A 27,753-nucleotide genomic window follows, 5' to 3' on the forward strand; every position below is an offset into this window, starting at 1 on the left:
TATATCTGAAAAATTAATCTAAATATTAGGTATTTTGGACAATACTTTAAAGGATGATCATTTCCTAGATTACAGCATATCAATTTATTTCCCACCAATGACCATTCTGGTCAGACATGAATTTCACTTACTCTTTAATGCACAAGTAATCACCTTTAATCCTATAACTGTTATATCTTTAACATTTTCTTTCCCCAACATATGCCTTGCAGTCCCTTAAACCTTACTTTCCACTTTCTTGTCACTGTCATGTAGAACTGTCCTGCAGAACTCCTAAGGCTGTGTTTCTTGAAGTGTAGTTCTTCGATCACCTGCATCAGAATCACCTGAGAGCAGGGGAGGTGTCTTTAAAAGTACAGATTCTAATCCCAGACTAAAGAAACCAAATCTCTTGGGTAAGATCCAAGAGTCTGCATTTTAACAAGTACCTTAGGCTTTTCTACAACAGATTCTTGCAAATGCCAATGTTTAACACATTGTATGCGGGAAACGTATTTATACGTTTTACGTTGACTGGTAGTAGAGTATGCGATAAAAACTACCCGCAAACAATGTGTTAAAGACTCATCCTACTAATGTCTTCAAAATCATCTGGGCAAAAGCAGAGTTACAAGTGTGACAAAGAGAACTCAACTGAAGCTTATGGATATATACCTACCTGTAAAAGTGCTGCAATAGTACCAAACGAATGCCACAGCATGGGTGCAAGGTCAGGAACAGATTCTCGCTTCTTACTTAGTTCCAGTAAAGCATTTTCCCTTGTCTCAGGACTGGACAGCTCATTGATCCACTGATAGATCTTTTCTCTATCCACTTGAGCCAGTGCAGTAGGCACAGGCTTCAAGTTGAAAACAAGAAAGTAAACAAGTGAGTTTCATTAGAGTCAAAATCAAGTCTTATTCTACAGTAGTGCTTTAGAGGGAATATAGTTTTCATGAATACCAAGAGAGCTTTTCTAAATATATACACTTGATATAAACTAAATGAATTAATCAAAATCTAAATTGCACATAGCCCTTAATAATTCCATGTTTAGGAATTATTGGGCTATACTGAAGACATCCCAGGATATTTACTATTGCACTGTTTTAAAAGCAGAAAACTTGAAATGACAAATATCTATCACGAAGTAACTGGTTAAATATGTATGGGTACACCTTTATATAAAATACTATGTCCTTTAAAAAAAAAAGATATCTTTATATACTAAAAAATCAAAAACAACAAAAAAGGGTGTAGAACAGCATATATGCTTCCATTAAATACACATTCTTACACATTTACATGTAACATTTCTAGAAAGACACATAAGAAACTATTAATAATAGTTACCTCTAAGTTTGAAATCTATATGGGAGACTTACTTCTCATTGTGTACAATAAAATATTTTGCATAAACTTTTTTTTTTTTTTTTTTACCAAGTGCCTATAATAGTTTTTTGGGAAAAAATGTTACACCCACTCCACCCATTGCTGCTCCTTCCCCAGTTAAGTCCAGCATCCCCCTCCATGGAGGAGAAAACCTATGTAATTTGGAAAAGCTGCCCCTTCTAACGATTCTCCCCTTTGAGAATCATTCATTAGTTACTCATGTAGGAACAATAGAAATAGACCTATAGAACATACTCTCCTTATTGTGCTAAAGAATCACAATATTCACCCAAATTGAGGATATCTATAATTCTCTAAACTTGTCAAATAGCCTTATGACCTTAGGTAAGTCGCTTAATTATTCTTATCCGGAAAATAAGATGGTAGACTAGAAAAATGATTACCATTGCTGTTTCCAGCCAGAAAGTCCTAGCAAATTCATGGTGATTTCTATCCTTATGTCCGATATTTTCTCACTTAATTCCCCCCAAATATGAGGAAGAAAAAGTTAGGTAGATAGAAAGAAGGGCTTTACACTTGCAGATGAGATCATTATGCTCAGGGGAATAAACCTGCTCAACTCACACAAGTATGAAGGTGCGTATTTCAGAGCTTCTCACAGCATTTACATGTTCCCACTACATCTTAGTGTGATAGAATGTTGACCCACCCATTGCACAGATGGAAAGATGAGGAACAGACTGAAGTCTTTAGACTTTGAGGTATATTCACATTCACTCTACCTAAGATAAACAATTGCTTCTATAAATGGAAGCTTGGTTATAAGCTTTTAGCTTAACGTTTATCATGTTTCTTGCTTGACAGAATGAACCATAAGGTGTTCTGCTAAGTGAACTGAAACTCCATGCAACTTAAGTCTTCTTTAAATGCCTGAGAGCAGCGATTTTCAGCCTTTTTCCTCTCATGGCACATGTAAAGCATTACTAAAATTCTGTGGCACACCAAAAAAAAAAATTTTTTTGCCAATCTGACAAAAAAAGTATATAAACTTGATTCATTTACACCAGATGGCTATTGTTGGGTTAGCTGTTGTCATTTTTTATTTGACAGTCTAAGGGAAAAGAGGTCAGTGCCCCTGGTTAAATGGTCAGGTATTGCATATTTTAAAATTTCTGGCAGCACACCAGTTGAAAATCGCTGCCTTAGAGTAATCTGTTAAAAGCTGTTTTCTGACTCCCATCAATGATACTCCTTAAGCAAACACAGGCTCCTAAAGCAACAATATGATGTGGAAAGAACAGGGTGGTTTCTCTGCTCCCTACAGCAAAAGCAGAATTGTCCAAGCACTCGTCCTTTCTATGCTACTATAGACAGGCCCTCAACTTAAAAAATATTTTTGGAAATGTAATTCCCACCAGAAGATAGGATATGCTTAGAGTATTACATCACCTTAAAAGCTCAGTGGAAACAAGGACTAAAATTTTATCTTTGGATTTCCTGCCCAGTCTCGTGAACAACTCACAACCCAGTAACTAGAGGGCATCACAGATACTGCTCTAGCAATACAGTATCTATCCTGATTGGTCATTGTTCATTCTGGTCAACTCTCCCCAAAGTCCTGTCAGTCACCCAGATACCATCAACTAAAGCCAGCCTGTGATTTGTACCCAGTACCTTTGTACCCCATTCAGCCCTGGAGCGCCCTAGGTAAACACCAGGCTGCACTGGTAGCCACCAGTCAGAATGGCTTCTGAACATCACACCCCCACATAAGCTATTTCCAGAGCTGACTTGACTCCCGTGAGAAGATGGTGCCTCTTGAATGGTGCTGGCACTCTGAAGGTCAATGCCTGGTGTCTACTTGGTTCCCTAGAACCATGACCACCTGCTGCCAGCAATACTCCAACTTTTGAGAGTACTTGTGGGAGCTGCAGCCTCCATGAGAATTTGATTCTGAGAGGCAGAGATGTCAGGTGGGTGGTAATGTGGCCTTCTCAGCTGTGGTTCTGTAGCCATTCTAGCAATGGGAAGGCAGCTTGATACTAGGAAATATCTGGGGGCAGGGACCCTCCTTTTCATCATCCCTATTGAATTTTGCCAATTTAAGAGCAGGTGTTAGTTTAAACCTGCTGAATACCTATTTGTTATGGGATGAGTATAATTATTTCTTAAAATATAAAGGGAGCTAACATATATAGTGCTTACTGTTAGGCACTGTCCTAAATAAATATGTATTATCACCACCCTCATTTTATAGATGAGGAAACTGAGAAGCAGTTACTTAAAACTTAAGTGGCAATCTAGGATTTGAATCCAGGTGGTCTGGCAACAGAGTCCATATTCTTTTTTTTTTTTTTTTAAATTCTTTTTATATCTTTATTGATTTCACAGAGAGGAAAGGAGAGGGAGAGAGAGATGGAAACATCAATGATGAGAGAGTCATTGATCAGCTGCCTCCTGCATGCCCCAGACTGGGGATCGAGCCCGCAACCCGGGCATGTGCCCTGACCGGGAATCGAACCCTGATCATCAACTGGATCCTAGGTCAATGCTCAACCACTGAGCCACCCCTGGCGGGGCCAGAGTCCATACTCTTAACTGCTTTGCTAATGCTGTTTCTCACCTGCCTGGAAAATGAGGTCTGATTTAAGATGACTTTCTAAAAAAGTATTTCCTGTGACTGAGACAACAGAGATAGGAAATATATAAAAATCTCAGAACTAAAATTAAAATGTTACTGCTGTTAGTTCAGCAGAATCTGAAGACAATCAGCACCATGAACAATAATATCATTAATGTTAAGAGAAATTCTCTACTTGTTGAGATTACAAGGTACTTAATAACCATCATTTTAATAGCAAAGTAAGTGAAATAATCTGTTAAATTATGGCTCAGATGGGCATTATTTAGCTAATGATAGTGACACTCACACACACCCCTTCTCCATGTATATCAACAATTTTATAACACATGGAAGTTTAGTTATTTTGGAGAAAAGAAAGTATTTTACAATTTTGAGTTATATATTGATGTATATATTAATTCGTATTACCAGACAACTGATAAAATACTTTGGACATCATCCCTGAACAAAACTCCAATGGATAACTCTAGCATCTCACTGTTATCTTTTTTAATTGAGGTGACATTCGTTAATGACATTATATGTTTCAGGTGTACATTATAATTTAATATCTGTAAACACTATAGAGCACTCAGCACCGTTAAGTCTAGTTTCCACCTGTCACCATACATTTGACCCTCGCCCTTACCCATTTCACCCTCTCCCCACTCTCTTTCCTTTCTGGTAACCACCAATCTGTTGTCTGTACCTATGAATTTGTTTTTGTTTCATTTTATTTGTATCTTTTTGTTTTATAGTCCACATGAATAGTCATATGGTTTTTGTCCTTTCCATCTGACTTATTCCACTTCACATAATAACCTCAAGATTCATTCATGTCACAAATGGGAATATTTTATAAATATATTTTTTGAAATATTTTTATTGTTGTTTTTGTTTTGTTTTGTTTTTTTTAGAAAGAGAGAGGAAAGGAAACATTGGTGTGTGAAACACTGGTGGCTGTCTCCTGCATGCCCCGCATCGGGAATCAAGCCCACAACCCAGGCATGACCTGGGAATCGAACTGGCAACCCTTCAGTGCATGGGACGATGCCCAACTGAGCCATGCCAGCCAGGGTAATATTTTATACTTTTAATGGCGTAGTAGTATTCATATATATATATGTGTGCATGTGTGTATGAATATACACACATATATATATATTCTTTATCCATTCTTCTGTCCATGGACACTTAGGTTGTTTCCATATCTAGGCCATTGTAGATAATACTGCAATAAACATAGGGGAACATATCTTTTCAAATTAGTGTTTTCATATTCTTTGGATAAATACCCAGAAGAGGAATTGCTGGATCATATCGTAGTTCAATTGTTAACTTTTTGAGGAATCTCCATACTGTTTTCCATAGTGGCTAAATCAATTTACAAACCCACCAACAGCACACAAGGGTTCCCTTTTCTCCACATTCTCTCCAACACCTGTTATTTCTTATCTTTTAAAGTAGGAGCATTCTAACAGGTGTGACGTGATGCCTCATTGTGGTGTGATTTGCATCTTCCTAATATTAATGATATTGAACATCTATTCATGTGCCTATTGGCCCTCTGTATACGTCTTCGTTGGAACAATATCTATTTAGATTCTCTGCTCATTTTTTAATCAATTGTTTTTGTTGTTGAGTTTTGTGAGTTCTTTATATACGTCTGTTTTCTTCTATGCATTCTATTGTTTCAGATCTTACATTCAAGTCTTTAATCCACTTTGAGTTAATTTTTGTGAGTGGTGTAAAATAGTGGTCTAGTTTCATTCTTTGATCTTGATAGCAAAATCCAAAAATGTACCTTACTCTCCTTCTGAATCCCAAAGATCATTTAGGCACACCTCTCACAAAAATATTAAAACTTGAAAATTGATGTTTTCTTAAAGGGGAGTGGGCAGTGAAAGGGGGGGATGAGGAAAAAGAGGGAATTGTATTGCACTTTTTAAAAAACATGATTTCATTTAATGATCACAACAATGTGGTTATTGTCCTCATTTTACAACTGATGAAACTGAGTAAATGATGGTAAGCAGATTTCCTCCTCTTCCCATTCTCTACTTAAAGATACCTCTAAAGATTCCTAATTCCAGCCCGGCCGGGCATGGCTCAGCTGTTGAGCGTCGACCTGGGATCCAGGCGATCAGGGTTCGATTCCCGGTCAGGGCACATGCCCAGGTTATGGGCTCCATCAATGACTCTCTCATCATTGATGTTTCTCTCTCTCTCTCTCCTTTCCTCTCTCTGGAATCAATAAAGATATATTTAAAAAAAAAAAAGATTCCTAATTCCATTGCTACAATTCTTTTAATTTATAAGTTACTAATTATATTTCTGAGGCTGTGGCTCATACGGAACTCAGTCTAGTAGCACACACTGTCCAGTGGCTGATAAGCAAAATCATCTATAACTTACCTAACTTAAACACATTAACAATGATAGCAGGATACTACCACAAATGCAGAGGTTAACATTTCTTGAATCAAATGAAATCTATGAATCTTTTCCTCAGAAAAATATGCAATTGCAAATTGTTTTGCACATTTGTTTTCCACAAAATTTACACATAACTTCAGGGAATTCACAGACATCTCCCCGACCCATCTATTGACCCACGATTAAAAACCTGTTTATCAAGTTAAAGAATAGGAAAGACCTTGATTTGCAAGTAATTATAGAAGTACATAAGTGGAATGCACATTGGATTAGAAGCCAGACCTGGCTTCAAAATACAGTTTTGCCATTTCTAGAATTGTGTAACCTAGGATAAGTCATTTACTTTTCCAAGCCTCAGTTTTATCAATGGTAAAATGAGTAACTATATTAAATAATTACCAAAGTCTCAGTCAGCTATAATTATTTAGTTCTTAGTTATAAGTGAGAGCCTAATCTAAGTGGCTCTTTAAAAATAATAAATATTTTAGTTATAATTTGCATACAATAAAACTTTTCAGTGAGCAATCTATATACCCAAGTCACCATCACCGTAATCAAGATACACACCACTTCAATTACCCACCTCCCATGCAGTTTTCTAGTAGACCTTTTAATAAGCCCCACCACACCCAGCCCTAGGCAACCAAAAAGCAGAGATATGCTTTCTGCTGCTATAGATTAGGTTTGCCTTTTCTAGAAACTATTTATAGGAGGTAACATTTATTGAACATACTATGTGCCAGTCAGTCGCTGTGAATCACCTCCCTTTATTCTCAAAATTCTAAAAGGAAATGGGTTCAGTGAGGTTTAACATACTCAAATTCAGAGTGAATGTATGGCAGAATTAGATTTAAAATCTAGTCTACTTCTCTCTAGAATCAGTGAGCCCCACCTGGTTTATAGGATTGAAATCACAAATATCTCTCCGAGTTGAAGAAAATGTTTAAGAACCTGATATAGAACTTTAAGTTTAATATTATATTATGTATAATATAGCTCACTAACAGTTGGATTTGGCTAAACAGTAAGTTCAATTACATATCCAGAAACATAAAGTCATGAGAATCTGATTTGGACTATTATCTTCCTCAATACTGTCTTCCAAGATTACAAACAAGATCTATTGGATATAACTGTGTCATTAGTTATAACTCACTTAATGTCAGTGGTCCTTTCCTTTTAATAGATGTGTTAATAAATGTTTGTATTGTCAACATTTCAGAGGGAATCGCTCTCCTCTTTTCTTTTTAATGATTTGTATATGGAAAATGTCCTTTAAGTAACTTTTTTCTTTCAACAAAGTTTAACACAGGCAAGAGATTTACCAAGTGTCATAAACACAGGTTACTGATATTTGGTTTTCTCTCTGTGAAAGATCTTGACACTTAATGTGAAAAGAAAAAGGATATTTAGAAATTAAAAAAACCCACATTTACCCATAAATAAGAAATGATTTACCTCCTATGATTAAAATTAAAAACTGATGTTGATGGTTTTCTTAAACAGAAAATAGACAAATCTATCAATACAATATTATGTTTAACGGCAAAAATAGCTGCTGGTTTCCTACCAATGAATATGTAACAGTGAATAAACAAAGAATGGAATTAGACTGAAATAGAGATTTTTTCCCCCCAAGTCTGGAGATGACTCAACGTTTAGTTTTGAATGTCTACAAAATGATGATATTCCAAAAATACACACTTTTTAATAGTGCCAAAGGGAAATAATAAATTAACTTAATTATCCTATCTTTATAAAATACAGGCCAGAATGTTCTTCAAAATAACTTTTTAAAAATGGAAGTGAGCAAGCAAAGAGAAATTAGGCAATCTGCTTAAAACTTCAACAGGAGACATGGAAGGAGACAGTATCTGAATTAGATCCTTCAGAGTGCACAATGTTCTTTTTACCTGACAAAGAGGAGGGTGTCTCCGAATCTAGCACAGCTTCAACAAAAGATATAAAGTAATTAATGATGTTGCCCCTTAGGTGGAAAATGATGGAAAAGCAAGAGTTTACCAATGTGAGAACTGCCAATGGGTATCAGTGAGGAAAATTTTTTTAAATGCATACCCAATGCATCTCCTAAAGGCTTACCTTTGGCTATTTTAGATCACTAGCATAACATTCATTACAGAAACTCAGAGAATTTGAAGGTTTGTAGTTCTACAAATCTGAAGCGACCTGTGAGGTCCATTGCAAAGTGATCTGTTATGGAATTGAGTCCCAGGGCTGAATCTGGGAGCAAGTCATTTCACCAGTAAGTGAACCCAGCCAACCACTGAGTACTTCGGTATTCTTAATCTTTAGATAATCCCATGTGGTATGTGTGTCCTTATTTAATAGATGTGAGACAGAAATTCTTTTCTATGGTAGCAATAATGAAGGTGTTAAGATGTATTCTGTAAAGAATGACACAAGCCCGGCCAGTGTGTCTCAGTGGTTGAGCCTTGACACCCATGAACCAAGTGGTCACTGGGTGGATTCCCGGTCAGGGTACATCCCCAGGTTTCAAGCTCCATCCCCAGTAGAGGGCATGCAAGAGGCAGCCGATTGATGATGTTCCTCTCGCATCAATTTTTCTCTCTATTCCTCTCCTTTCCTCTCTCTAAAAAATCAATAATCCCATGAGTCTACTAAACTATGCATTTCTAGCACAATAAAATACTACTTGAGTGAAAATTTAAGACACTTCCCAAATTATCTTAAATTCTCCCTCTTATGATGTCCTGCATTCACATGTGACTACATTCTTCTTTGATAATAATGTCTCCCTAGCTGAGTGATGATTTACCTGTTTTTTTAAAAAGAGATACATAAAGGTACACAAAAATACAAATTTTCATCATTAGGCACAAAGTAAGCATTTTCTCAAGCGGCTTAGATTATTGCAGGCGCTCTTGCAAGTATTATACTAGTGAGTGACAAACACCATTACTGTCCCTTGACCCAGATCAGAATAATACAGGCAGTTTAGTCTAATACAAGGCACAAAGGATTGGGAAAGAGGCCACTCAACTTTTTTATGCTTCAATCTCCTCACTAACCAAATATTCTAGTGAATGAGTGGTACAAAGGAACTGGTCAGAGCTTTTGTGTGGTCCAACAAAGTAACAGGTGAAAGTGTACCTAAAAGTTCAAATTTTATAAATGTAAGGTATTGTAAATTTAATTGGATAAACATGAATTCAGTACTTCTTATAAGTAACGAAACACAGTTTTACTGGCTGTTCAAAAGAAGCATTAGGGAGCAAATAAAAATAAAAGGAACTGAATAGGTATAGAGTTTGGGGAGGCACAGGGAAAAGAGCAGCTTGGTATCAAAGTGTGGAGAAGATACAATCAGATTTTGAGAGATGGACAGACAATAATCCTGTGTTTAACCTGCTCCTCTCCTAGCAGCAGCAACCTCATCTTGACTTGCTTCTTCCAAATTATAATTTGGCAGAAGAAAAAGCTGGGAAACTGCAAACACCAACTGAGACATATAAAAGGTACCTCTACACTTTGAATAGTCGCGAACACTTAGAAACATGGTGACAGGACGCAAAGATGCCACTGGCTCTGGAAATGACAGTTCTCTATAGCCTAATCATAGTAAGCTTACTTTTTATATTTAAAGTCAGGGCAATTTTTTGGTTTTCTATTTGGTACTTAAGTCATTTTGCCTAATAATGCAGTCTCAGTATGTTACCCTCTCCTAAGTCGCTTCTCCTTGGTGAAACAGAAAAAGTGGGCTGGGCATTTAGAAGAGTGTGCTCAAATCATATGATCCCGTTTTCCCATTAGCCACCTCCGTCATCTATACTCATTCAGCAAAGTATTTGAGTCCTTACTTTGTGCCAGGAACAGGGGTAACCATGTAAACACAACACATGATACTTGTCTGTCCTCAAGAGGGAGACAACAAACAAGTGAATGAATACAAAAATTACAAATTGGAGTCAATGCTGTAAAGGGTACTTTAACAGAGACAAGTTGGGGGTTACATAACTACTTGTTTGTTTGTTTTTCTTGGCAAGGGCAGGGATCACTCAGGCAGAAATGGATATAGTTTGAGCTTTGTGTTTAATAAGATATTTATCTGTAAAGCCCTGACAACTAAAATGAGATTGCTTTTGCTCTACTCTCCTTAACTGGTACCCTTTACCCTTTAGTCAGAGCTATTTAAAGAAAAAATAAATAGGAACGAGATCATTCCAGAGAGGAATTCTGCCTGTCAACATTCTTCAAATGCAGGCCAGTGCTCCTGTTCACCTATGCCCAGATGAATCTAAGAATCCCATCTGTGTGTTCAAGGTGATACATACTTGGCAAACCAAGATGTGTTACAGAACTACTTTAAAACGGATGGTAAGGGAAGGCCAACTCCAGGGAGATTTAGGCAGAGACCTGAGGGAAGAGAAGCCACTTGTGCCCACATGGTGTGTGTGTGTGTTTGTATGTCTACACACGTAAGGGGCGGGAGTAGGATGAGCATCCAGGAATAGAGATCAGAAAGTGCACCTTGGAGCAGAAAAGTGCACTAGAAGGGATGGTAGAAGGGATGCAACGGTAGCCAGTGTAACTGGAGCCCACTGAGCAAGTGACATAAAATGAGACTGTAAACGTGGGTAAAAACCAGGGAGGGCCTAGTATGTCATGGCAAGGAATCTGGATTTTATCTTAATGCAATGGGAAGCCATAGGATTGCTTCAGACGGTAAATTACACGGTCCGTTTTTTATAAAAGACCATGCTGATAAAATGAGATGTGTGGGGTAAGGTTTTAAGGACAGAGAACCATAAATCAGACATAATCCTGGGTCTCAGATTTGCCATCTGTAAAGCATGTGGTTTGAACTAGAAGCCGTTTCCTTCCCGCTGAGATGTGCCTAGGCAGTGAGTTCCGAGAGCCCTGGGCCCTGTCAGATTGCTCACGGAATTCCCCTAATCGCCGTCGATGCCCAGGACGCAACCGGCACCAGTAAACTGTTGGTCAGGCAATGAATGGCCTGTCCCGGCCACGAGAGAGGCGCTCCGGGTGCGGGACCAGGCCCCGGGGCCGCAAAAGGACGCGAAACGCCGCGCTAGAAGCCACGAGAGCCGGCCGACGAGGAAAGTGGGGGCTGGCTCCACCACGGTCAAGTCGCGGCGAGGAGAGGGGCCGGGGCCTCGTGGGTTGAGGGCAGGAGCAGCTGGACTCCAGGTTCGACACAGGAACCTAGGAGGCCGAAACGCAGGGCTAAAGAGGGGTTCTGGGCCCAGGCCGAGCGGCCCAGTCACTCACCGCAGCCGTCGCCAGACTGTGCATGTTGGGAGCGGCAGCCACTCTACGCCCACCGCCGGACGCGCCCGACCCACGTCCCCACTTCAGCGCCTCTGCCGCCAAAGGTGATGAACCGCCGCTACCGCCATCGGTCTTCAGCTCGCTCCGCCCCGTCACAGCCCTATGACCTTTCACCCCTGACCCCTCTCACAATTTCTTCCCGCCTCTTAGCCCTCAGTGGAGTTAATCCCAAAGTATGTCCTTTGCCTCTTAAGATTCAAGACCTAAAGGACATCCGCCACTTATTAGTCCCCGTATCCCCCCGCTGATATTCCCCAGAGAGGGACGTGAACTCCGACCCTCCTCCGGAGGCCAGTGAAGGGCGGGAAAAGCCGAGCAATCCAGGGAGGACAAGTAGTGCGCATGCCCCATCGGGCCGACTACGGGGAAACGACGGGAAGTCGAAAGTGAGTGAAGTGGAAAATGCGCATGCGTACTACCGTCAGTATGGGATAGAGCTGCCTTCGCGAGACAACACAGGGTGCTGGGGCGGAGCGAAGGCGTGGAGGGGCGGGGTTTGCAGGTTTGCGCGCATGCGCCTCGCCCGGTCGCGTCGAGTGTGCGTGCGTGCGTTGCGTGGTGCGTGTGGTCACAGTTCCCGCCATCAAACGCTCATCCTGAGTCGGGAAAGCGAGCTGTAGTTCTCTTTCGTGCCCGGCGTCCTTTCCTTCTTTAACTCCCATTCCTGCTCCTTCCCGCGGACTCCGTGCTTCCGGCAGGCCTGTCGGGGCTCCGGACTCGCAGGCACAGGTAAGACGGGCCCAGGGAGCTTCTCAACTGAGCCGTTTTCCCCAGGCCCCCTCCCCCCTGCCCCGCGCGGTCCGCCCACTCGGCGTTCAGTCTTCTGGATTTCGCCCTGCTGCTGCTCAGCCTGCCCCCATCCCCTCGACGAACCCCCGACCTCACCGCTACTCCACTTGGGTCTTTCCCTAGGCTTTCCTTCTTTGACCTGGTCTTGACTGTCACTCGCTCCCTCCGCAGCCGGAACCTGCCCCATTTCGCTGGGGGCTGTCGCCGTCCGCCACTCGCCCCTTAACGAGGCCTGCTATCTCTAAAGGGAACTTAGGTTGCCGCTGCCGCACATCCATCGGGCCTCGGACAGGGTACTCTTTCACTCTTGACAATTTTTCACCTTCATTCCTCTCCTAACCATCTCACTAAAAGGCATGGATTGTGTTTTTGTCGTGCATTTGGTTGCTCCCTGACTCTAGCCATCAGACCAGGTTGTCAAGTTTACCTGTTTTGCTTTTCGTTCGTGGTCTATGAAATAATAGTTGGTGACAAAATCCTGTGTTTTGGAAAGTTGGCCTGTAACGGTCTTGCGGTGATTCTTTAAAAAAGTTGGGTCTGTAAATGCCTTTTTTGGGGGTGACAGTATCTGAGAAGTATCTTAACTGGAAGAGATATCTAAGAGAGGATGTCAAGTAGACAGTTGGAAATACTGGGTAGAAGCTCCAAGGAGAGTTCTGGCTGGGCATACAGATGAATGTATATATGTCATCTGCCACATTGATGGTAATCAAAGCTACGGATCTGGATGAAATTGCTTAAAGAGAGTATAGTGCTAAAAAGGAAGGAGACTGAGAATGGAGCCCTGAGGGATTCTTGGCGTTTAATAACTGGATAGAGGAAGACAAGTCTTGTAAAAGAGATGAAAGAATCAGTAGGGTTGGATTCTGCTGAAAGGTAAAGTTGAATGAGGATTGAGAAGCCTGGTGAAATCAAAGTAGTTGATGATCATAGCAAGAGATGTTCAATGGAGTAAGATGGAATATTTGGGTTCAGTCCCTAATGTAATAAACATTACATTAAATTTAAATTCCACCTGTATATTGATGACTTAAAAATTTTTATTTCCAGCCTGTTACTTTTGTTTTCAGCTCAAGATCTAAATAGCCCCTGTCTGTTTGAAATCTCAGCTTAATTTTTTTTCTTAGAAATTTCAAGTATAACATGTCTAAAAACCAAAGTCTTAATCTTTCCCTCCATGCCCAAGTTCTTCTCCTCTAGTATCCCATGTCATTAAGTGATATATTCATTTATACATTTACATAGTCTGGACACTTGACTTCTCCTGCATCCCATGTATTCATACCGTTTTCAACTTCTATTTATTCTGTTTCCAATATATGTTTTGAATCTATTTCTGTACATCTTCAGTATCACTTTTCTAGTTCAAGCCACAATCCTCATTCACCTGGACTTAATGTCACTGGTACCCTGTATTCTCATCTGTAAAATGGCAACATCACCTTATTGGATTGTTATGAGGATTAAATGAGGTAACCATAGTAAGCACATGGCATACAGTAAATAGCCAGTAAGCATTAATTGTTATTTTAATTGTTATAAGCTGAATCACTTCAATACTTTCCTATCTGGTTGCCCTGTTTTCTTTCATTCTTGCTCCTTTTGCTCTCCTCCCGAAACCCTAGCAAACCATGTCACTTGTCCATTCAGCAGTATCATGTCATTTCTCTGCTTAAAGCTCTTCAGTGGATTTCCTATCACTGTTTATTACATTTAGGGTAAAATTCAAAGTCCTTACAACGGTCTACAAAATTCTGCAAAACCTGATTCTTTCCTGCTTTACTAGCTTCATCTTTACCTTGCCTCTCTAAACTCCAGTTACACTGCTAATTTCTTCAGTCACACCAAATTATTTTCTATCACGGGGCCTTTGCACGTTTTGTTCTGTTTGCCTGGATTGTTCCAGCGTGACCATCCTTCATTTAACTTATTCTTCAGTTTTCAGCTTAAGTGGTACTTCCTCAGAGAAACCTCTTGATACTTTCTAACCTCTAACTCCCAAGTCTTAAATCAGGTGCTATAATCTCTCATCATGCCCTGCATTTTATGTCAATTTTCAGAACTTGTAATTACATATTTATTTGTGTGACTATTTAAAGTCTGTCACCTACTAGAATATAAGCTAGTAATTTATTTTGTTTGTCTTTCTCAAAAATTTGTTAAATGAATAAGTGAACTGGAGCTTGCTTTAAGAACCATCATGTCTTTTGGAAGCACCAGCTTACTGATACTCTTTGTCATTTGAAAATTCACTCTGCAGACAAATCAGAGGACACAAAAGGGAAAACTCAAAGGGTTTCCCCCAGCTTTAGATGATTTTACATTCTTATGTCATAAAATCATTCAGATTTTAGACTTTTTGAAGTGGAGATAAAGTTTATCTAAGTTACCTCCTCTGTTTCAGCCATGACACTAATTTTATTTCTGCGCATTTGTTTTATGGATTTTTTTAAGAAAGAGCCCTTAGAAATTAGAACAGTGCTTTATATATATCAACAACAGTTTAAACTATGAGACCAGTGAGGATGATGTTTTCATAAACAGATAAAGGAAAATGTCATATTTTTGAGTAAGTTGGTGGTGGTGGATGTGGAAGAAAATATTAAAATTTAGTAATTTGTGTGTATGTAGAAAATATTTTTGTTGAGAAGTAGAAAATAAAAAGGAAGTGTATGAATGCCAAACACAGAGGCGTTTAGATTTATTTTGTAGGTAATGATGAGCTGTTAAAACATTTGAGAGAAAGTTTCAGTAGAGATATGCTGTGCAACATTGTACCTTTAGTTAACAATACTGTATTGTACACTCGAAAATGTGTTAAGAAAGTAGATCTCATGTTAAGTATTCTTAACACAATATAATTTTAAAATGTTTGGGAGGAAATTGACATCAATGGGAAGCATTTAGCATTTACAAAGTGCCTGTTATTTTGCAGGAGTACAAAGAAAGATAGGACAGGTCCTCCTACCTTTCTCCCCCTTCAGGGAAAAAGTTAAAGAGACAATTAGCGCATACTGTACTTTCTTTGGTAAGAGATAAAAGTAGTTTTTTTAGAAAGGGTAAAGGATTCATTGGATGGAAAAATCCTGAGGGAATGGAGACTGGAAAATGGTTGCTGCAACCACTTTCATTGATGAGGATGCATTATGGTAGTGGTTAAAATGTAGGTTCTGTGGTATTTGACTGACTTTTGTCTCTCACTGACTCTGTAGCCAAGGATAAATTACTTTATCTCTCTAAGTTCTTAAGTTTCCTCATCTGTAAATAAAGATACTAATATCTGTTCTTTAGGATTCTTATGAACATAAATGGACGTGTGGTGCTTAGCACTGTGCTTAGTAAATGTTGTGTAATAAATATTAGATGGGAGTGGTGGCAAAGGGATGCATTTCTGAATTAGGGTAGTAATTACGAAAAAACTGGGTTTCAGATAAATGAGAATGAGGTTAAAGCTGATGCTACGATTTTTTGCCTGAATGATGGTGGAAGGACAAGTGTAGGGAAACCTCTTGCGGGCATGGACTGTATAATTTCCACATTTGTATGCCTACCCCAGTGCTATCAAATTGGAGTAGCTCAATAAATGATTTTTTAGTAAGTGAACAAATGAGTTTAAAGTTGTTATAGCTTTCAAGAAGGCATTGAGAGATTTTAGAGCTGCTAAATTTGAGAAAGAAACCTGTAAAACTAGTTTTGAAAAAAGTAAAAGCTAAATTTATCAACCTTTTAAAATTTGTAACAGCACATGGTGAAAGTGGTATTTTAAGACATAAAACATTGTGTAACAATGTTTATAAAGTTAACAAAGGATGTATTCTTTTGCTCTGCCTTCTTAGTTTCAAAATGTAGCAGGAATAAATAAACCAAGACACACATGGATCAAGGTGCAGCTCCTCCTGGAGTCCTTCAATTTGCACACAGATCCCTAAAGTTGTGTGTGTGTGTGTGTGTATGAGAGAGAGAGAGAGAGAGAGAGGGAAAGAGAGAAAGAATCTGGAGCATTGTTTTTTAAATTTTTTTCAGTAAGGTTATGTTTGTGGTTTTTAAATAATGAAAAGGTTAATCTTTGTTATATAAATGGTCACTTTTAACAATAATTTAAGTTTTATGAATCGCATTATTTTTAAAAGACACACTTATATTTTCTTTAGCTGAGTTGATGGCTTCCGAAGAACTGGGATAGCTACAGAATATGAGCAGTTCCCCGAGAAGATTTCATTGCCTTTGGCACGAGCATCAGAATAAAGGTGAATTGTTATTAACTAGGGTTTTTCAGTAAAAGTCACTGAAAAGTAAGTAGTGTTATTATTTTAGATACATATTTCCAAGAGTATGCATACTGGGAAGAATTGACACTTTTCTTCTATTTTGTAGTAACAATTTTATGTTTTAGCATGCTTTCTTTACCACGGAATGCCCTTCTGGATAAGGATATTTTCAAAGCAGTACTTAAAATAGGAGCATTTGCCTGGCCGGGCATGGCTCAGTGGTTGAGCATCTATCTGGGATCCTGGCGATCAGGGTTCGGTTCCCGGTCAGGGCACATGCCCGGTTGCAGGCTTGATCAATGACTGTCTCATCATTGATGTTTCTATCTCTCTCTCCCCCTCTCCTTTCCCCTCTCTGAAATCAATAAAGATATATTATAAAAAAAAAAAAAAAAACAACTGTAAAAAAACAACAACATTGTGTGTGATGTGATTTGATCTGCAACTTATCATAAAGATATCTGGAAGGTATGTGGAAGCAGAATTGTATAATACACATACTGTTTGATAGCATTCTGTGCTATTATTAAAATTGTATTTACTTGACATTTGTTAAGCTAGTTTCAAGAGTCTTATACATTCTATTGTTATAAGCCATTTTTAAGTTATTAGAAGTTCATTTGGGAAATTTGAATATTTGTTGTGGATAAAATTGGTAAAGGGTCTTTCCACAAATGGTAATATCAAACATAAATGATAGTTGGTTCTTAGGAAGACAGATTTTATTGTTCATTTGTTTTCCCTAGAAAATAAATGATTTTCTCAAATAATTCAGGAGGTTAAACTAATTTGATTTTTCTTATAGTTTTGTATTCATTTAATGTCTTCTATACATGTGGATATGCTTAGACTACTTGGTGATATGATTTGATATTTTGGGAGAAATTCCATTCTAAGAAATAGTAAGCTGACTGGAAATATTTTTTTACTTATATTTGAAATTCAGGACACTTCAGCATTCGTTAAGGAATGTAGAAGCTGGTCACATTGAGGATGGAATCTTTAATATTACCAATTGACATGCCCTTAGTGGCAGCAATATGATTTGTTAATGGTGCAAAATGCAAAATTCAAGCACTAATAGACACAGATGGAAGACACATGGCAAAGAGAACATGCAGAAAAACTAAATGATGGTTAGATTCACACACTCAACATGAGTGACTGTTTTAGTTGTCTTTCTTACCTGTGCCATCCAGCTAATCAAGGTCTTTGAGGATGCTTTATAAAATATGGTTTACAGAAATGAAGAAAAGGACATAAGATGGTTCATTAAATGGTCTCTTTCAAATTTTTATTTTAATCACTAGTAAATTGTAACTTTTTATTTTATTTTTCTTTCTTAGAATCTGTCAGGTGAAGGTGTATTTTTGCTTTATAATTTGGCTAGAAGCAATTTATTTTTGAAGAAAGTATGTCTCCTTTGAAGATACATGGTCCTATCAGAATTCGAAGTATGCAGACTGGGATTACAAAATGGAAAGAAGGTTCCTTTGAAATTGTGGAAAAAGAGAATAAAATCAGCCTAGTAGTTCACTACAACACTGGAGGAATTCCAAGGATATTTCAGGTATTACCAAATTTTGATTTGGAATAGATCTTCCATCACATCCTTTAGTGAATAGCTGTTCTGTGCCATACCGAGTATATGGTAACCCTCCTACTAGATTAATATTTCTTGTTTTTTATTTCCGGGACACTGGTACTGTTATATTCATACTTTATAAATTACTCAGCAGCATTATAGATAATGTGTAATAAACAGTGGGAAGTAGTCACCATTATTGAAAAGAAAGCTAGTTGGAAGAAGATAAAAGGAACTGAGTTTGGATACTATCTAAGCTATTTTAAAAACCATATTAGGATAACTTTAGTTATTTTTTTTTCTTTAACATATATGATAGATTCATTATTTAGTGTTAGCTTTTAATAGGACTTCTTTGTGTTATCTTAATGTTTACTTTCTAAATAATCCTGCCAGAGTGGTGATATGGACCATTCAAGGATGATTATTTAAAGTCATCCATCCTTACTGCTATTTTCTTCTAATTGCAGACTTTTAAAAAATATTTGTTTTTATTGATTGGTGAGAGAAAGGAAGAGAGATGGAGAGGGAGGGAGAGAGAGAGAAACATCATCTATCGGCTGCCACCTGCATGCCACCTACCTGGGGGGGTGGAGCCCAAAACCCAGGCATGTGCCCTGACTAGGAATTGAACCAGTGACCGTTTGGTGCATGAGATGACACGCAACCAAATGAGCCACACTCCAGGGCTCATTGCACACTTTTAAAGGATCTCATTATTTTATCACTGCAAAAAATAGATAATTTTGTTTTCATTTCTATACCGTTTATCTTATATAGCCAAGACCACCTAATCTTGATATGAGTTAAATTTAAGAACATAATATTTCACTTACATTTTTCTGTACTTTAAAATTCTGTATTTGTTAATTAAATTATACAACAGTATATTCATTCTAAAGCACTTTATAAAACTTTGTGCTTGAGAACCTAAGCTGAGGTAAAATTTCCATTTACCTTTGCTTTTCAACTATGAAAATAAATTACTAATGATATTGTGTATCAAAGATATTTTTTTTTATGGGGGCCTACTGGTAAGAACAGGAAGACCTACTAGATAAATTCAAAAAGAGCTGTAAGCAGTAAAGATATTATTGAATAGATTAGAAGAATGACATGGTGACATGGATAGTAGAGACAATAGTAATTTCTGCCATATACATTTATCTACTAAGTACCCATCTCAGTGAAAGACTTTTTCCAAATAGAGATTTGATTTTTCAGTCCTCAGCCCAAATTAGCACTGAGTAAATATTTAAATACTTAAGCAAACATAGATCTTTAGGCGCATGATTCTACTTTATCTCAGTTCTACATCAGTTTGCATTCAGCATTTGTTAACCACCTACAAATTGCTGCGGTGGGTACTATGCTAAGGGCTAAGAATATAGAGCTGAATGAGACACTTTTCCTTTCAAACTTAAATGCATTCTCAGCTGTAAAAATATTTCAAAGAGATGTGTTATATATATATTCAATGGAATATTACTCAGCCATTAAAAAGTGAAATCTTGCCATTTTCAACAGTATGGATGGGACCTACAAGGTATATAGTGAAAATAGAGAAAGACAAACACTGTATGATTTCATTTATGTGTGGAATCTTAAAGTAAACACCAAAATAAATGAATAAAGAAAGTAAAACGGAAACAAACTCAGATACAGAGAACAAACTGATGGTTTCCATATGGGAAGGGGGTGGGAGGGTGGGAAAAAAGGTGTAGAGATTTAAGATGTACAAACTACCAGTTATAAAAATAGTCACAGGATGTAAAGTACAGCATAGGGAATATAGTCAATAATATTGTAATAACTATGGATGGTGCTAGGTGGTTACTAGACTTATTGTGGTGATTACTTAGTAAGGTATATAAATGTCTAATCACTATGTTGTACACACGAAACTAATATTGTATGTCAACTATAATTAAATTTTTAAAAAGTAAAATTTTCTGATTGTAGAAAAATATTTCAAAGATACTGTCATAAAGAAGGAAGTGGTTTATGCTATGAGGATTTAGAGGATAAATAGGAATTTGCCAAACACAGTAGAGGGAACACAGAGGTGATTTCTATACATGGACAAATGTGCAAGTGTGAATCAACATTCAGAACCAGAAAATTATTTTAAAACAAATGGACAGTAGGTAGTGCGTAGCAGAAATAGAGTCTGAAGAGCCAAATAGGAACCAGATCTTGAAATATTTTATTTGTCATACTAAGGGTAGCTTAGAGTCTAAGGAGCCAAGAATCTTGTTTTATTTGAGTTCAGTTTTATTTGAGGGCTAAGCACATGACTTTCTTTCAAGAAATAGTGAAAGGCCCAGCTGGTGTGGCTCCATGGTTGATCATCAACTGATGCACCAAGACGTTGCCTCTTGATTCCTGGTCAGGGCCCATGCTCGGGCTGTGGGCTTGGTCCCCAGTAGGGGGCATGCAGGAAGCAGCTGATTGATGTTTCTCTCTCATTGATGTTTCTCTCCCTCCTCCCTCCCTCCCTCCAAAATCAGTAGAAGCATTTTTTTTTAAATAGTGGGAGAATAAGGACATGTAGGAGATTATCGTGAGAGTTTAGGAACGAAAGTTCTGAACAAAGGAAAAGACAGTGGGAGAAGCAAGAAGAGGAAAGGGTAGATTTAAGTGATTTCAGGAAGACTTAACTCATATTTGGGAGTGAAAGAGAAAAGAACCTGGGGAAGATTCCCAAATTTTTGAGTGGATGGCAGTCCCTTTTATGTCCTCTGTAATAGGGAATAGAGGAGAAGATTGGGGTGTGGGGACAGGGAGAGATGAGTTGTTTGCGGTATCAGGCATTCAGATATTGGTGTCCAGTGTGCATTAGGTATACAGGACTGGAACTCCAGCAGAGAGCTCTGCACTTAAAGAAAGAGTTGGGAGGCCTCACCATATGGATAGTTACTAAAATTGTGAGTCTACATAGTTTTTTCAGTTATTAAAGTGGTCAAGTTCAAGATTATTCTCACCTTGTTAATGAACAAATGTTTCTCATTATATTTAATTTTCATTTTTATATTTAGAGAGAGAGAGAGAAACATCAATTTGTTCCACTTATTTATGCATTCATTGGCTGGTTGCTTGTATGTGTTCTGATTAGAGATCGAACCCCGCAATCTTGGAGTATCTGGACAGTGCTCTAACCAACTGAGCTATCCATCTAGGGCTTAACTTTCATTTTTAAAAAATGGTATATTGTTTGAAATAATGGTTTTATGTGATGTTTTCCTTTTGATAATAAACTGTTCCTTTATATTTTGGAGTTAAAGCATCTGAAACTAGTTATTGTGTTTTGTGATAAAATTTCTATTCAAGGACATGAATTAAAGACCTATATATCACTTACATTTGAAATATAAATTAAGTCTGTTAAAATTGTTTTTTTATTCTAAATCTAAAAATTGACAGAGGTCAATTTTTCCTAATTAAGAAGTGAAATGCTATTACTTTATGTGTTTTTTTGTTGTTTTTTATATCCTCACCTGAGGACATTTTCTCCACCTATTTCTAGAGAGTGGAAGGGGAAGGAGGAGAGGGTGAGAGAGAGAAACATCGATGTGAGAAAGAGACATCAATTTGGTTGCCTCCTGCATGCGCCTGGACCAGGGCAGGGAATCTGCAACTGAGGTGCGTGCCCTTGAATGGGAATCGAACCCAGGACTCTTCGGTTCCTGGACCAGCACTAACCACTGAGCCAAACCGGCCAGAGTGCTATTACTCCCTTTTTTAATGCTGTTCAGAGAGTACGTCTTCAGCAAAAGGCGGCTTTACCAACCTTTGTATATGACTGCTGAGGAAGAACATTAAAGAACAAGTTTGCCTGATTGGCAGGAATTATTTAGATAATAAACTGTAAAATTTATTAATTTAGTCTTGGAAAAATTTCAGCCAAGAGAATAGAAAAGTTATCACTTTAGAGCACATACCCAGAGTCTGGAGGAGTATAAGACAAGTTACTGAACTAGTTCTGGGGAGTGGGAGAAGTAAGCTAAGATAGTTCCAGGGTGCTCATGTTTTTTTGTGATTGAATATAAGTTAAATGAGCCTGTTTAGACAGTTAAAAAAGAAAAAAGGAAGTTCTTAACACTGGTAAAATTTTGTTTCCATGTGTGTTTGAGTGGTGGAATTCTTTTGAGGATTATAGTTTGGATTAATATGTCCTTTTTACATTATAGCTACTTACTCCATTTGCCAATTATCTTACAAGCTTTTGTTTAAAAGAAAAAGAAAGCCCCCTAATTCACTATTGCTTTCTAAACTGATGATGGTAAAACCATCCAGACTCTGAATATTAACTCGCTAGTTTTTATACCTTTGCAACTATACCTGAAAATATGCAATTCCCTACCATAAAAACAAAACTGCTAGTATTTAAAATACATTTAAATACTGTGTTGGCCTCTCCTAAAAGTGAAATCTTTGATTTAAATGTGTCAAGAAATGGAAACTATTTTTTGTTGCGGGGAAAAAATACACTGAATTAATGTGAGAAAGTAAGAAAAAATACACTGAATTAATGTGAGAAAGTAAGAAAGAGTAACTTAGAAAGTATAAAGGTTAGCCCTACCCAGTTTGGCTCAGTGGTTAGAGCATTAGCACTCAGGCTGAAGGGTCCCTGATTCGATTCCAGTCAAGAGCACTCACCTCAGCGGGACGCATGCGGGAGGCAACCAATAGATGTGTCTCTCTCACATCAATGTTTCTCCCCCCCCCCAAAAAAAAGCAATGGAAAAAATATCCTCAGGTAAAGTATAAAGTTTAGTATTCGTTATACAACTTTTTATATACATTATCATATGTTTTTAATGAGATCATTTTTCTTTTGTGTTAATCAGCTAAGTCATAACATTAAAAATGTGGTGCTTCGACCCAGTGGAGCAAAACAAAGCCGCCTAATGTTAACGCTACAAGATAACAGCTTCTTATCTATTGACAAAGTACCAAGTAAGGATGCAGAGGAAATGAGGTTGTTTCTAGATGCAGTCCATCAAAACAGACTTAATGCAGGTGAGCACTAATTATCCCAAGGTTTGACATTAGCAGTTATAAAAGAATATTACTAGACTGTAGACCAATATTCCTGGTGAATATTTATGCAAAAATCCTCAACAAAATATTAGCAGACCAGATTCAACAGCACATTGAAAGGATTACACACTTTGACCAAGTGGAACTTATTTTTGTAATGCAAGGATGATTTTTAAGATATGAAAAAAAATCAGTCAGTGTAATATACCAAATTAACAATGAAGTACAAAGCCCACGTGATCATCTCAATGCAGAAAAAGCATTTGATAAAATTCAACCCCCTTTCATGATAAAAAATACTCGATAAACTAGGAATAGAAGGAAACTACCTCAGTATAATAAAAGCCATATGTGAGAGCCCACAACTAACATCGCAATAATGAAAAGTTAATATAAAGATTTTCTAGGATCAGGAACAAGCCAAGGATGCCCTTTCTCACCAGTTCTGTTCAGCATAGTCCTAGCCAGAGCATCCTTTATTTTACTGAAGCAATTCTTATTCTGAGTTTTTCCTACAGAAATTTTACCATTAGTGTAAGAGATGTGAAAGGACATTCAGTATTGTTTTCAGTTTTTGAAAATTAAAGCATTCCAAATGGTCATCATTGGGAATTGACTAAATTAAGCATAAAATATTTTTTAAAGTATATACCAATTCATATTTATACAATATCTTGCATGTTATTTAAACTAGCATTGGTTTCTTTGGAATAGAAGCCATGTATTGCACTTGCTGAACTTACAGAGAATGTTTTGGAGTATACATTATTAGAAATATATTTGTCACTGGTTCTGACATGTTTTATTGGCATCTAATGTCAGTGTTCATGCCATAGACACACAGTTACTCACTTTTCTATGGTATCAATTACCAAATATTGATATAGGAGAATTTCTGGCATTTTCATTTTGCATTTAAAATTTTGTTCTCAAATTTTTACATGTTCCCAAATTTTTATTTTTTACTTGAGACTCTAGCTCTAAACTTTAATTACTATTTATATCAGATGTACTTTCTGTTCAGAATGAATTGCTTAATAAGCACTTTAATTTATTTCTGCTTCTATTTCTGCAATATTGTGTAATAATAATGACAAATCTCCTTATTAAAATAAGTGATTGGGAATTTTTTTTTTTTTTTGCACTAGCCATGAAAACTTCTCAGGGGTCTGGTAGTTTTGGAGCTATTCTGGGCAGCAGGACCTCACAGAAGGAAACCAACAGGCAGCTTTCTTACTCAGATAATCAGGTATGTTCATTTGAATCTTTTTAGTTTTTTAAAAAAATGATAATCATAGACATTCTGTAAGGTAATTGTAGTAAGTAGAATTTAGACTGTAATGCCTAATAATTCTGGCTTTGTCACAAGGGTATTTTCACATACCTGAAATTTACCATTTTAGTTATTTCAGTCTCTCCAACTATTTTTTATGGAAGTCTTTCTAAAATTTATCACATTCTTCCCTTTTTATGTACAGTTTTACTGAACTGTAAATTTAACCTTTGCTCGATGTCTCATGTCTAGTGAACTGCAATAAAGTATAGTTTTTAAAAGCATAGCTTTGGAGTTATGTGGGCTTGAGACTTGGTGCTGATGCTTACTAGCTGTGGGTCATTGGAGAAGTTCCTTAAGTATCCTGAACCCTAGTACCAATCTGTAAAATTGAGACTAATGTTTTAAGGGTTACTGTGAGATAATGCATGTAAATACCATATATGAACAACCCAATCAGTGTTTGCTGCTACTGTTTCTGTGATCCCTTTGTGTCTGTTCTATGCTATGAACTTTGCCATTACACAGTGTGATACCAGACTCTTTTGTTGGAGTCTTCTCTTTGCTTTTTAAATAGTTTTTCTTTCATAAATATTATTCAGCCTGCCATGAGACTTGGTGTGCATTATTGCAATTGAGCAGTCCTGTGTCTCTTAATTGAAACTGATTAATTTTATTTGGCTGTGCAGACAGGTGGTTACCTAGTTCATTTACTGGGATAAGCAATTAATAAAATTCCATTTTTATTTTTGTGTGTGTATATATGTGTGTGTGTATATATATATAGGATAGGGTTTCATTTTTGTTTGTTTACATTTTAGTTGAGGTATAATTGACATTCAGTAAATTGCACATAATTGTTCAGTTTAAAACCTTTTGACTTACATATACCTACCCATAAAATCATCATAAGCAACCTGGTAAACATAGCCATAACCTTTAAGTGTTTCCCATTCCCCATTTATAGTCCTTCCCTCCCTCTCCTTCTCTGGCTCCTATCCCTAAGCTACAACAGATTTGCTTTCTGTCACTATAGGTTAATTTGCATATTTTAGAGTTTATATGAATGGGATTAATGTAATTTTTTGTTTTTTGGTCTGGTTTTTTCACTCAGTATAATTACTTTGAGATTCATCCACTTATAAGTAGAAATTTAAACCGTTGGAATATTTAAATGTGTAAGCATGATCATGTATAGCAGAAGCAAATATTTATACTTCACAAATAATTATTTCCATTACTGGGATTATAAAATTGATTTGTGAGTTGTGACTAGCATGAAATAAAAAAGGAAAGAATAGAATAGAAAAGGAAAGGAAAGAAAATAATAGAGAAGGTATTATACGTAGTAAGGATATGTATTGGTTTCTGAAACTTTTGTTTCAGTTCTACTTGCATATATGTGCAATGTAAAATGTCTTACTAAGGGGTCAAATAAGGTTGAAAATATGCAAAACAGTTTGCATATAGTATGCTACCTTTTGTATAACAAAAAGAATTAAATGTTTAAGGGTTTTTTTCAATATAGTTAAAATGTTTTAAATATAATTAAAATATTGAGTAAAGGGACAATAAAAGAATACTTACAAGGAGTAGAAGAATGGGAAGTGGGAAAATGGATGTATAGCATCGGGGTGATAATGAGACTTGTCAGTATATGGTTTTTATAGTAGTATTTTGATTTTTAAATCTTGAGAATGTATCACCCATTTGAAAATTAACTTTTTCAATAGTTTATGCAGATGACCTCAGATTTTTTTTTCTTCCCTATCCTAAGATTGTAATTCTGTAGAAAGTTACTGGAAATAACTTTTCATTGAGAAATCACATAGCTCTTAATATAGCTATAAAATTTAAATTTGGCAGAATGCTGGTTGAAAGCACCCTTTCCCAAGGTGTGGCAGAGAAGGTTTACAGTTGTGAGTATGTGAAACACAGAGTTTATTCTTGTATTATTATTAACTATTGTATTATTTTCCATACAAATATCTGTAAGCACACTTTTTCCCCACCCTGTATTTTTTAATTGCTGTTTTCTCTCTAAATGTCCTTGCTGTCTTTAGGATAGTAGAGTTTTTTATTTGGCTTCTGCCAGTGATCTCTATATTACTCTCATTTTCCCCATCATTATATATGTTTGTTTCATTCTTCCAAACTGGAACCCCTTCATAAGTCATATGATGTACATGTGACTTGGCATTTAACTTGTGGCAACCAGATGTCATTGTTGCTCATTTTTGTCACATCTGTGTCACTTTAAGACAGTAATACTGGGAAAAACAGAAGGCAGCAGGAAAAGAGGAAGACAAAAAATAAGATGGATTGATACCAGAAAAGAAGCCATAAGCATGTGTCTACAGAAGCTGAGCAGGATATATGAGGACAGTACATTGTGTACATCACTTATTCATAGGGTTGCCAGGAGTTGGAGACCACTCAACGACACATAACACACACATCACTTTATCATAATTATAATTGGATTTTTTCTCTAAAGATTTATTTTCATCCTGGTCACTAGAACCATGTCTTGTGTATATGAATCCTTTTTTTAAAAAAAATCAGTAATTCATAGCAGATTCCCTTCTGCCTCTAGGTATGCTTTGGAATTTTGAAATTTCCAAGAGTACAATAGGGAAAAAAGTGTTGCTCAATTTATGACACTGACCATACATTAGAATCACCTAGAGTGCTTAAAAAAATACTGATGAATGGGCCTCATTCCCAGACCAGTTAGGTTATAATCTCTGGAAATGGATCTCTAGTTGTGGGTATTTTTTTAAAGTTCCCTATTTGAGAATCACAGGTCTGAAAGTATGCCAATTAATTTGAAGATTTGCTATCTTTAACTTTATTCTTACAGGCCTCTTCAAAAAGAGGAAGCTTGGAAACTAAAGATGATACTCCATATCGAAAAGTTCTTGGTAATCCAGGTAGAGGATCCATTAAGACCACAGCAGGAAATGGAATAACTGTCACCCGGACGATTCCCTCTTTGACATCTACATCAACACCTCTTAGATCAGGGTTATTAGAAAATAGGTATGAAAGACGTTTTTTCTTTCTTAGTCAT

General features: G+C 37.1%; 2 protein-coding genes and 1 non-coding gene across 5 annotated transcripts in view; 1 reads left to right on the plus strand and 2 right to left on the minus strand.

Annotated features, from left to right (window-relative positions):
- CNOT9 (CCR4-NOT transcription complex subunit 9) overlaps positions 1-12,075 on the minus strand; it is a 28,266-nt gene extending 16,191 nt beyond the window's left edge. Inside the window, exons 1-2 of one of the 2 annotated variants that reach the window (XM_087819595.1) lie at positions 11,663-12,075; positions 659-838 (exon numbers count right to left, since the gene is read on the minus strand). In XM_087819595.1, coding sequence (XP_087675721.1) covers positions 659-838; positions 11,663-11,686 — 204 coding nt within the window. In that variant the 5' untranslated portion in view covers positions 11,687-12,075. The remainder of the gene's footprint in view (positions 1-658; positions 839-11,662) is intronic. The other variant, XM_016196802.2, reaches the window with a different exon arrangement.
- A 227-nt stretch (positions 12,076-12,302) lies between these two features.
- Positions 12,303-27,753, plus strand: part of USP37 (ubiquitin specific peptidase 37) — a 68,027-nt gene continuing 52,576 nt past the window's right edge. For both annotated transcript variants that reach the window (XM_016196800.2, XM_016196801.2), the window contains exons 1-6: positions 12,303-12,451; positions 16,663-16,758; positions 18,126-18,349; positions 23,215-23,386; positions 24,556-24,656; positions 27,544-27,722. In XM_016196800.2, coding sequence (XP_016052286.2) covers positions 18,194-18,349; positions 23,215-23,386; positions 24,556-24,656; positions 27,544-27,722 — 608 coding nt within the window. In that variant the 5' untranslated portion in view covers positions 12,303-12,451; positions 16,663-16,758; positions 18,126-18,193. The remainder of the gene's footprint in view (positions 12,452-16,662; positions 16,759-18,125; positions 18,350-23,214; positions 23,387-24,555; positions 24,657-27,543; positions 27,723-27,753) is intronic.
- On the minus strand, positions 19,387-19,449 carry LOC148092556 (U7 small nuclear RNA). Its single transcript, XR_015714984.1, has one exon. It is a non-coding gene; the product is annotated as a U7 small nuclear RNA (small nuclear RNA).

The sequence above is a fragment of the Miniopterus natalensis genome, chromosome 8 (genome assembly GCF_054644295.1).
Source record: "Miniopterus natalensis isolate mMinNat1 chromosome 8, mMinNat1.hap1, whole genome shotgun sequence".
NCBI lineage: Eukaryota > Metazoa > Chordata > Mammalia > Chiroptera > Miniopteridae > Miniopterus > Miniopterus natalensis.